Source organism: Naegleria fowleri (assembly GCF_008403515.1).
Source record: "Naegleria fowleri strain ATCC 30894 chromosome Unknown tig29, whole genome shotgun sequence".
NCBI classification, from domain to species: domain Eukaryota; phylum Heterolobosea; class Eutetramitea; order Acrasida; family Naegleriidae; genus Naegleria; species Naegleria fowleri.
In genome coordinates this window covers 239,915-251,514 of record NW_025407961.1, presented here as the reverse complement: position 1 = coordinate 251,514, position 11,600 = coordinate 239,915, and the positions used below count along the sequence as shown (strand labels likewise).

General features: G+C 36.4%; 5 protein-coding genes across 5 annotated transcripts; 2 read left to right on the top strand and 3 right to left on the bottom strand.

Moving 5' to 3' along the window:
* Nucleotides 1–77: 77 nt before the first annotated feature.
* On the bottom strand, nt 78–2,171 carry FDP41_002339 (uncharacterized protein; the record flags this gene model as incomplete). The annotated part of the gene is made up of 1 exon (XM_044705522.1): nt 78–2,171. The coding sequence occupies one exon, from the start codon at nt 2,169–2,171 to the stop codon at nt 78–80; it is 2,094 nt and encodes a 697-aa protein (XP_044563232.1).
* A 196-nt stretch (nt 2,172–2,367) lies between these two features.
* On the bottom strand, nt 2,368–4,563 carry FDP41_002338 (uncharacterized protein; the record flags this gene model as incomplete). Its single annotated transcript, XM_044705521.1, has 1 exon — nt 2,368–4,563. One exon carries the CDS (start codon nt 4,561–4,563, stop codon nt 2,368–2,370), a length of 2,196 nt encoding a protein of 731 aa, XP_044563231.1.
* A 326-nt stretch (nt 4,564–4,889) lies between these two features.
* On the bottom strand, nt 4,890–5,810 carry FDP41_002337 (uncharacterized protein; the record flags this gene model as incomplete). Its single annotated transcript, XM_044705520.1, has 1 exon — nt 4,890–5,810. The coding sequence occupies one exon, from the start codon at nt 5,808–5,810 to the stop codon at nt 4,890–4,892; it is 921 nt and encodes a 306-aa protein (XP_044563230.1).
* Nucleotides 5,811–6,538: 728 nt separating this feature from the next.
* FDP41_002336 (uncharacterized protein) lies at nt 6,539–7,291 on the top strand (the record flags this gene model as incomplete). Its single annotated transcript, XM_044705519.1, has 1 exon — nt 6,539–7,291. The coding sequence occupies one exon, from the start codon at nt 6,539–6,541 to the stop codon at nt 7,289–7,291; it is 753 nt and encodes a 250-aa protein (XP_044563229.1).
* A 357-nt stretch (nt 7,292–7,648) lies between these two features.
* Nucleotides 7,649–11,496, top strand: FDP41_002335 (uncharacterized protein; the record flags this gene model as incomplete). Its single annotated transcript, XM_044705518.1, has 5 exons — nt 7,649–7,736; nt 7,891–9,491; nt 9,759–10,425; nt 10,545–11,023; nt 11,146–11,496. The coding sequence occupies 5 exons, from the start codon at nt 7,649–7,651 to the stop codon at nt 11,494–11,496; spliced, it is 3,186 nt and encodes a 1,061-aa protein (XP_044563228.1).
* Between the last annotated feature and the right edge of the window lie 104 nt (nt 11,497–11,600).

Below are 11,600 nucleotides of genomic sequence, written 5' to 3'. Positions count from 1 at the left end.
AATTTACAATACAATTAAAGTCACTATCGTAAATTTGTTTTTCGACAGTGGAAGGCGGTGTTTATTGCTTCGGTTCACTAATTGTTCTTTTGGCTGAGAAAAGAGTTGTTCACCAAAGTTTTACAGTCAAAAATAAATACTCTCATTAATTGAGTAAAGAAATTGGTTTCGTTTGGATTCTCAACATATTCATCAACATCTTCTAATGTTTGGAAATCTGTTAGTTTGAGGTTTGGATAGGTTTGTTTGATAATTAAATAAACTTGATCTTCTGATGGATAGCTACCATGTTTCATGTCAATTTCTTCTCCAATTTGGCTGATTATTGTGGAAATATTTGTCAGTAACTGCCTGTTTGGATTAACTTTTTTAAGGTTTCTTTCGATCCAATCCGTTAATTGATCAAAAACAGAGCTATGTCTTATGAATTGATAAATCATTTGTTCATGATGCTTTCTTGTTGGTAAAAACGCTTCACCTTTTAAAATTCCCAAGTTGAAAAGCTTCAATACCTTCTCTAAAACTAGTGAAGCTTTTTCCAAGTCCTTACTGCATTCATCTTTAGCAACAATATCACAAATCTTTGTAAGAGCGTTCCACAAAGTGTCCCAATCAACTGCAAAACGAACTCTATACTTTCTGCTTTGGCAAATCAAGAGATGAATGGCAGAAAGAGCCCTTATCGTTAAATCTACTGGAAAATGCTTTCTCTGTAAATGGTGAAAAACAAAGTCAATTAATAGCTCCATTAATACTTTTGCAACTGTTCCAAATCCATGATATTGATTCTTAACAAAAACTCCATTCTCCTTTTTGAATAGAAAAAAATCTAGCTTGGTGTTAATATCAAAAATATACTTTTTGAAAACCTTTTTCTCAATCAAGCATAAAATGATCAGAAGGCAAAAGTGAGTATAATACTGGCTCGTAATGTCTTCAGAGGATTTAGAGTTAGAGCCAACTGCAACATATTTGGTGGTGTAGAATGGTTCTTGAAAAAGTACTGAACAAAATTTGAGGAATTCTTGAAAGATGAGAGGGCACGATTTCACAACTTTGGTTTTTTGCATTTGATCCAGTTGGTCCTTAATATTTTTGGAAAGCACGTCTTGAGTGTCATCGGTCATTTGAGCAAGAGATCTGGTCATAGATCCAACAAAGTCGTTATTATGGTTTGCAAGCTCGTAAAAGAGTAACAATGATCCAGATGTTTCATTCACACTTCGAGCTTTCTTTGTAGTATCGTTTGATGAGGATCCAAATATAGAGGACCATACATATGACACCAAGCTTTGTTGCTGGATAGTCTGTTCAAATGCTTCGTTCCAAACAAAGAGAGCGCTTGTAATCATGTCTGCTAGCGCAATCATTGAAGAAGGCTTCTGAATCGAAGCAATGTGACTGATATATTTGTTGTCAGAAATTTCATACTTTCTATAGTTGCAGAGAAGAGAGAGGCAAATGATGGCATTCTTTTTCATCTTTAGAGAAAATGTGATATCTTCAATCACATTCAATAGAGGATCAAACACATCAACCAATGTAAAGTAATCAATGATTGCATTTTGATTGGCATTATCTGCTCCTGTCAATAAAATTATAAAAAGAGCAAGGACCATTTGTTTCACCTTTTTAACATCCTTTGACAATAATTGACAGCTTCTTGTTAAAAGAATTTTGAAAAACTCGTCTGCGTTTTGAAACCCACAAACTAAACTCATGACTCGAACGCTAAAGTTATTCCATCTTTTTGAAAATAATGCTTTAAATATAATACACAAGGTATGTATTGCATTAGCTCTACGGATTGGAGAATCATCATTCATATAGAATAAACATTTCAAACAGAGGGGATTTAAAATGGTTTGCTCCATTTGTATCAATTCTTCCTCAGTCTGCAACACAATACTATTCTCTAAAAATCCGCTATTGATTTTTAATAAAAACAATTCATCCCAAAACACATCCTCTCGTTCAAAAGGCTTGTTTGTATCATCTTTGTAATTAAATATCGTTTCTATTAGAACCACATATTTTTCTCGGAATGTCGTTGATGTAGTTATACTCGATCCCAAACTGTTCCGAGGTGCCGATGACGAGGAAATAAATTGATTTTTTGTGGTGGTGGTAGTGGGAACTGACGATAGAGTATGATTGTTGGTTGCGCTCATTTTTTTTGTAACGAATTAGGAAGCAACGATTCGATCGGACGCACGTGTATGAGGCAAATGAAAAACTCTCAATCCTATGGATTCCCTGACGATTGATTGATAACAAGAAAAGATCTTTTCAGATACTTTTTTGCAAAGTCGTAGGCGATGGGTAGGAAAGATGCAATCAAATTTTTGTGAAATTGTGAAATACCCTTTATTGTTTTTGTTGTCTTCGTTTGTTGTCTTCTTCATGAATGAATCGTTTTGCTTTGGACAACATTCCCTTCATATCTTCTAAACACTTTTCGACATAGGTCTCAATTTGCATGCCTGAAATTTCTCCTTTTCTTGCTTTTTGAATGTTTGAACAGAGTTCCTTTAAAACATTGACATAGGCAGGAAAGATGTAGTCGTTCGGGAATTTCTCTAAATATGAATTCATGTTACTGAGACATTTTTCTATATTCTCGTCACTGGCTATGGAAAAGAAATGAATGAAAGGAGCTAAGGTGTGTTGATTGACAGCAAAGGTTAGATTTGATAACACTGTGGCTGTATGTAAATAGTGAATCGCTTTTTCATAGTTGTGAAGGTTTGTCAGATATGAGCTAATGACCAGGTTATACATTCCAATAATTGGTTTTCCAAAATTTTGGTAGTCTTTCAACATTTTCTCCGCGTTATCAATGTCGCCAATTTGTATATAAGCTCTCATAATGGAAAATGCTGGATATGCAGATAATTTGTAATCAAAATCAGTGAATAAAATTTTGAGAAGCTTTTCTACGGCAGAAATGTGTCCGTTGAATGATAAGGCAACAACTGCATCGTCGTACATATCTTTCGCTACGCTACAACCATAAGCAAACATATTTTTGAGGTAGTAAACAATCTGATCAACTTGTGCATCAATGCAATATCTTCTGATAATAATTAGAAATGTAATTCTATCAGGATTGATGGTATATTCTGAGGGAGGATATAACTGATTCATGGCAGTATTGTATGACTTTTGCAGAGGAGATTCCTTGTCAAGTATTGACTTCATAAGTCTATCAGCATCTTTGAGGTTGGATCTAGATACTAGCATGTTTAGAAGAGGATTGATGATTGTCACAAACTGTTTCGCTTGTTTAACGAGTGGAGAAATCTTCACTTTGTTTTGTGACAAATAAATGAGCTCAGTTAAAGCAACCTCCACCAATTTGAATGCCTGATTTACCATGTTTTGTCTTATATATGTCTTAATCAAAATGTTGAATATTTGGAGAGATGAATGAATGTGTGGTTTTAGCAGCGTTAATGGATTAGAGGTGTTGAAATGGGACTCGCCATTGAATGTAAAAGCTTTTGAGTGAATGCATAGGCTGAATAATTCTTCAACTTTTTCAATTTCTCCAACAGTAGCATAACTTTGAATAGCGTATCCAAAAACTTTGGAAATGTTTTCCCATTGCTTCTCACTTTTGATAGAGCTTTCAATCTTGAGCAGATGTTCTAAAAAGTTTTCAAAAACTGGAATGGCGTCTGTATGCATGCCTTTTGTGTAGAATAGTTCAATAGTCAACAGATAACGAAGTACAGTCATTTTCAAATTATGTTCAGTAACAAATGCAGAGAATCCCTGTAAATCCTCATTAATTCTATAGTAGGTCAAAACTGCGTCTTCCACCATAGTTCTATTGATTCCCAATCGTTTATAGCGATTATCTTCAAGCAAGTAGAGGGCAATATCTTTGGAAATATTTCTCATCATTTTTGTGGGCAGAAATAATGCTTGATACATTAATTCTGGTTTCAGCACATTCTTTGGATCATCATTATTTTCAAACTGCTCTTTTATAAATGGAAGAAGCTCCTCGCTTAAAGTCTTGCACAATAATGCGAATTGCTTTTCTTCTGGCATATTGTCAAATGAGTCCGAGTTTAAAAGTCTTTGATTTCTTCTGTTCATGAAAAAAAGGAACGTATCCTTGAGCTTTCGGTCGGTTGTGTATGCATAATTCTTGCTAGAAATAATATTTGTCAAGAAAGGAACAACAAGTGGGTCATCACTAAAGGAATCATAAATTTGTCTCACACGTTCACTCTTTTGTTGCATAATTTTCGTTTTTTTAATTTCCACTAAAAATCCACCTTTCGTATCTTCGTCTTTTGTTTTTACTGGGACGCTTGTCGAATAATTCTTTTTCGATACATCATTTAAAACCTTCATCCCGAAATCCAGATTTGACATTACCATCGAGGAATGTCTCTTTTGAATATTTCCATCAGATGATTGTCCTTTTCTAAAGATGTTACTTTTGATGATGGTCTGATGATGATTGAAATAATGACCGGAAAACCTCTCCGAACGAGAGGATGATGAGAACAAGGTACTCTCGAGGGATGAAGAAACCCTTCTTTTCATTTTTGTGCAACTTTTCAAATATTCAAAAATTCATTAAATAAACTCATCAAATGAACTTCTTACTGACGAACAATTGAAAAAGAAGAGATCATTGACAAAATGTTTAAAAGACAAGATCATGCTTGAAAGAGGAATTGAACATGGTTCATCAACAAGTTTGTGTTGGATAATTTAAACAGACTACAAGGCAAGCAATTCCAGGAATTAAGATTAATGAAACAAAAATGTTCAGGTTGTGGATTGTATGTGGTTTATGGAGGATAAATAAATTGCATGTTTTTTTAATAGTGAGGACCCTCAAATCCGTACTGACTACAAAATAGATTCTACAGAGTCATTGAACATACTAACACAGTAATAGACACTCCAATTAGATCCATAACGACGGAAGCCATCGGTCCCGAAGAAATAGCTGCATCAAATTTAAGTACAAAATGCACAAATAATGGAATAGCTGCACAAATCAAAACACTAATGATCACAATTAGTATCACACTCAAGGTAAGCGCAAATAGTTCTTTCAAAAAAGTGACATGATAGAATACTGCAATAATCGGTGACATGCCTTGCATTTCTTCGGTGGACATGTTAAATACTCTATAAAAATACACTCTAATAAACGCAACAACTCCCACAAACAAACTCAACAAAATTCCTACCCTAAATTCACGCCATATGACAGACAAAATATTGGATTTTTTGATTTCTCCAGTTGTAATGCGACGAACTATTTCAATGGTTGATTGTGATCCAGAATTACCTCCTGTACCAATGAGCATTGTGAGAAATAATGAAATTATAATGTGTTTTTGTAGTAATGCCTCAAAAGACGCCAAAATGAAACTAGAAAATGACTGTAAAATCAACAACAAAATCAGCCAAATGCCTCTCTTATATACAATTTTAAAAATTGATTGCTCAAAATAGTTTTCTTCCAACGACTCTCCATTGCTATTACCCGTTGTACTTCTTTCCGATGATGAAAGATTGTTTTTTTCAATTAATGGTTGATGACTCGATGCATAGGTCTCATCGTCTTCAAACACTTGAGACTCTAAATCCACTTCGCTCGGTGGTGGTGTCGATGATTGCAATTCTGCTCTAGTTGTATAATTCTCTTGTCGATGATTATCCTGACCTGTTATTGATGTGGTGGTCTCTTTTAATTCAACCGCCGATGTTGGGTGGTTGGGCTGTGATAATGACGTGGGTGATGGTTCTCTGGAGTGTTGCTGCGGCACTGTCATTTTTTTTTATTTTAGCTCTTTTTTACAGTAAATTCCACCAACAAAATGACGATAATCGTTTTAATACGACTTGCCCAAAAATGTGAAAGGCTCTCAGTGAAATTCCGAACAATTGAAAGAAAATATTTCATCATGTTCTCTGACTACAATCATGTATTGATGGAATATAATTAGATGGCTAAGAATCTTTTCCCGACACCTCTAATCAACAGATAATTGTTTGGCTTTCAGAAAATAATATTATTATTCTAATGTGAATCTACGAATTTATGAACAACAGCTGATAATATTTGACAAGATGAATTGATGAAATTTACTTCGGCATTTATTCCTAAATTGTGAGCTCTCACAAGAAAGTAGTGTTTAAGTGCACTTAAACACCTCGACATTCCAGAAATTTTGTAATCACGCCAAACATCATTTTTTTTGGTAATAACTAGGCATGACTTTTCACGCCAAACATCGTTTTTGACGCCATCTTCAAAAAAAATTTCAACAACTTAAAGATGATATTTTCGCGACCCATTTTGCTGGTGCTCATCGTTTGGCTTATCACGTTGCTTTCTGCCTCTTGCTATGTGTATGGTCTCGTGGTTCCATGTCCTGACATGACCTTCATTCATGGGTCATGTACCTCACAAACCTCTCTTCAGGTCCAATCACAATTTGTGACTTCTTCCTCGAACTGAGAGTCTCAGCTCGTAGCAGCAATCACTGACTATCAGTCAATGACCTATGTGATTGCTAATGCATTCGACCAGTATGGTTCTTTCTCCTTTGGCAATGGATTGAGAAAAGGAATCATTACAAAGGTGAACAGTGCTGGAATCACATTGTGGAGCAGGCATTTGAACGATTACGGCAAAGAAGGATCAGTTTATTCAATCTCTCTCAACTCTAATGCTGCTCCTGTGATTGGTCGTTCTGTTTCATATACCTTTACAGACTATTTATCCCGATGTGTGATTGGAACACTTCTTTCATTATGGAATGCCAATGACCGCACTCCAAGAGAAATTTCATACGTCGCAACCTTGAATACGGATGGAACTCTTCAAAACGTGTATTCGTTTGATCAATTCACAGGAACCAAACTTGCAAAGAACTCGTTGGTCGTTGATGACAATGATCAAGTTGTGGTTGGACATTCTCTCGCCTTGGATTCTACACCCTCTGAGGAAAATCCAAAAATTTTGGTTGTTGATGGTAAAGTCATTCGTTTGACAAGAAAATTCAATTCCTTTGTGTCCAAGATTTCCAGTAACACCTTTTCTCCCAAATTGGTTTGGTCCACGGTAGTGTGTGAACACTCAGAGGGAAGTGGCCCATGTAGTATTCAATCGATTCATTCCTCTCGCTCCATCAATCATATGATTGTTGTTCTTTCAATCTCTGGAACAGTCACTATTGGTGGTGCCACTCAAGTCACATCAGAGGGTTCTAAACCTAATCTCTTTGTTCTTGTGTTGTCCATTACATGATCCATACGACTTTAACTTGTTCATGAGTTGCGAAGACTTGGGCCTTTTGGAGGAAGCGGAGGTACTCCTGTGGTAAGTTTTTCTTCTTTACTCTGTTTGGTATATTAGTTTATGGACATTAACAATGAATTGGATACATACATCAAAGACAATCACTATAAAAGTTAGATACATCACCTTTGGAGATTTCAGACAAGAGGTAGCATCTCTGGAATTTGGATTCTTCGATGGATCTTCTCCAATTTCACTTGGAATCTCCTCCGAACGATCACGTTCGATCCTGATGAGATTTTCCAACAATTCGTCACTGAAACATATAATCATGGTTTTTTCGGAACAATTAATTCACTTTGTTACATGAAAATTGTCACAAACAAACAAACTTTTGAATATGGACAGTCAAGAGATATCAACAGAAGGACTATTACCAACATTGCTTCCACAGGTGAGTTGATACGAACTTTTCAATTGAATTTACATTCATTTTGAATGTGTTTTCCATTTGAAAAATTTCACATTCTTGTGATGACGACATAAACGACAGAAAACGTGATTGGTGAGGCATGGTGATTTCATTGACGCTATTGGGTACATTACAGGAGATGTAAGAGACAGTCTCCCTTTAAATTGTGATTGCAACGCTGGTTATACTGGAGCCGCTTGTTCTATTCCTACTTGTTATGGAATTTCCAAGTTCGATTCCAATGCCTGTTCTGGGCTTGGACAATGTATAGGTCCAAATCAATGTTCTTGTTCCAATGTCTCTGTTTCAGATTTCCATAATTGTCAACCCTATGCATTTTGCCACAATCAATCTTCATTGAATGTTGCTGCAAATGTGTGCAGCGGAAAAGGAACTTGCCAAGCTGCAGAAAGCCTCCTTGTGCAAGATCAAAGCATTTGTGATCCTGGATATTTTGGAGATATGTGTCAATACACTAAATGCTATGGATTCATGAACAATGACACTTTGGCTGGCTCTGGAAATGGAAAATGTGTTGGACCTGACACTTGTCAATGTACTAATGATACCATTTACACTGGAAAACAGTGCTCCTTACCTGTTTGTTACGGATTTAACTCTTTAAGCAGTGATGTGTGCTCTTCACACGGCATCTGTGAGAAACCAAATTCATGTAAATGCTACGAAAATTTTAATGGAACTCGGTGTGAAAATTTCAATTGCTTTGGTATACCCAATAATTCCTCTTTGGTCTGCTCAGGAAAAGGAATCTGTGTCTCAAATGATACTTGCCAATGCATTAACGGATATTCAGGTGCAAATTGTAGCGACTGGAGATGCTTTGGAATTTCAAAGGATCAATCAGATCTTATCTGTTCAGGAAACGGAAATTGTTTGTCGTACGACAAATGTTCATGCAAAGCAAATGCTACAGGAGCAAATTGCAGCCTTTGTTCCGTACCACTCAGAAAACCTCCTTTCTGTGAGGTGTGTATTGATGGAAACTACGGAGCGGACTGTTCAAATACCATTCTTGGAAATTTGAATATGCTTGACAATGGAAACACTTTACAACTCAAAATGTCAAGTCTATTCATGTCACCTCAAAAATCTGGATCCAATACTTGTGATAGGATTTTGTCTAGCAATAGTTTGAAATTCTTTAGTACTATTCGGTGCAGTTTCACACGAGACTCGTCTTACACCTCTTTGACGATGATTAACTCCAGACTTTTTAATCACACAGGTTTCAATTACACCATTACCATAACAGGAGACTACAGTGCAACGTTTGTTCCAGGCACAGTCATGGAAATTAATGTCCTGTGGTTGTATAACAATCCAGTTCAATCACCCATTTATATCTCTATACCTATCAGTGATCAATTTTATGTTTACAAAGAACCATCACTTTCATTACTGATCACCAATCGTCTTTATCAGGTGTTGAGTAGATGTCACGATAACAGAGTGGAAATTTACCCCTTTCAATTTGACGGTAGAACAAACTATCAATTGATTTGGGAAGCGACCACCCCTGGGGTCTCTGACACTTTGAAGACAATCCTTCGAAACTCGCGTGATAAGACGGTGGTCATGATTCCTTATGGAATGACTGTGAATGGAAGGTTAAATCTCTCGATTACCTTTATTACTGCTTTTGGTAAAACTAAGGTCTTTAATTTCACACTGCTCGAAAGTATATATGACACCTTTGAAAGAGATGCTAATTTCAAGGTCACTCTTGACGTTCTTTCCAGGGATGCAATTGCCCTTTCGCTTTCCACTTCTCTCGAAATCCAAATTGTTTCAATAACATTCCCTATATGAATATTAGGTCCTCTGAACCTGCCATCTCAATTACTAACGCAGGTACTTCTCTCTCAGTTTCTGCATTATCTTTTTCTCGAAGTGTTTTAACTGGAAAAATTCAATTTGATTATTATTTATCAGCCTATTTTTCAAGCGAGCCCTTTACCATGGACATTACGATGAACATTCAAGAGCCTAGTGAATTTGAGCTCACAATATGATACCTTGCAAGGTAATCGAATGGTTTCCATCAAATGCTCCTATTCTCTCAACGAGGCAAGTTACTATAATGGAATTGTGACACAGGTGACCTTTGTGTCTCCGGATGCAATCAACTCCGAACAGACTTGTCAAATCATTTCAGCAGGTTTTAAAAATCAACTCTCAAAGATACCTTATTCGGATGATGAACAAACATACAGTTTAGAGATTGTAGTGTCTTCTCAAAATTGTAAATTGGCCTCCCTCAAAGTGGATTTTGAGATCAAACTTAGTTCATCCTCGACTAAAACTGTCAATCTTCAACTCGAATACATGACCGTGACCCCTTCAAGTTTTTCATGCCAAAACTCCAAAGTATATGCTGCTGTGGGTGAACAAGTGACGCTCTCTTGTACCGTTTCTACCCTATCCATAACGCCTGTTCCATTAACACCATCGTCTGGTACTTATGCTTTGTTTATTGGATCCTACCAAGTAACTCCAAGTTTCAATTCACTCCCAATCATATTTACAGCAATGAGAGACATGATTGGAGGAATTTCACAGCCTGTGTATTTGCAAACAACCTCTCCATTAGGAAGTGTGAGAATGCAATCTTTGATTAGTTTGGATATTACAGCTGATCCCATGAGTTGGAGTGTGCGCTACCAAGAGACTGAGAATAACATTTCCATCAACAAAAAGATTCCCTTGTGACTGCAAAAGAGTTTTTGAGACAGAATTTAATTACTTGCTCCTTGGTTCTTTATTCACCAGAATCTATCACATCAAAAGTCAAGAATTCTAATTTACCTGTTTTGGTTACGTCTTCATTGGAATTAATGTCTTCTCCGATGAAAGTCATTTTCGATAACATGTTCAATCAACCTGGAATTGTTTATGTTCAGAACTTGTATTATTACCTTCAACAAGTCTCCGTTTTGACTCAACGAAGAGAATTTATGTTTGCATCTGGTGTGAGAGCTACAAATGACCTTTTGACATCCTTGTTCTCCTTTATGCAAACTTCACCAAAATCATTGACAAATATTCTCACTTCAAAGATTGTCAAAACGTTGGGAACTATCATTAGAAATATCAGTTTCGACACTGAAATGGCACCAAAACTCACAAAAACATTCCTTCAATTGATATTGTCTCGTTCTGCCATTCGAAACATCTCCACAAATGAATTATGGCAAGGTAACTCTACTACTGATAGCAATAATCTATTTGCGTTGTTGTATGGTTCTGTGGTGAGTAGTGACGCATTGGATAAATTTGTGTTGCGTTCACAACGAACAAATGCTGAATTGGTGAGATTTAGCTCTGAAAATCTGAAATCTTTGGATCTCTTATTAAAAAAAAAGTCATCCAGTGTGAAGTGGTAGATCAGTCCATTTGGGGATCTGGCAACAGCTTGTGTACTTTCGAAGGAGTGTCACAAGTCTCATTGGAAGAGTTAGGAAATGTTTCAATTCCCAATTGTTCGTGTGATTTGTCCAAATTGAATGCTGCCATATCAACCAATGCCTTGAGTCTTTTGGACGGTATCATGTCAACCATGGCAATCGCTCAAGGCAACAGCAACAATGCTGGTGTTGGAGTTTATATTTATGACTCTAATTCAGTGGCTCTTGGAGTGGGCCTCACCTTTGGACTCTTTGTTCCATTGATATTGTGCGCAGTTGGAGTTGCGGCTGATTACAACACTAATTGTGTTTCATAAGAAAGGAAAATTGCCAACTTTTGGAATTCAAAAGAAAGAAACCACAGCTCAGAAAGAACAACATGTGGCAACTGCTCAAGTTGTACTGCCTCAGACAGAGCTTG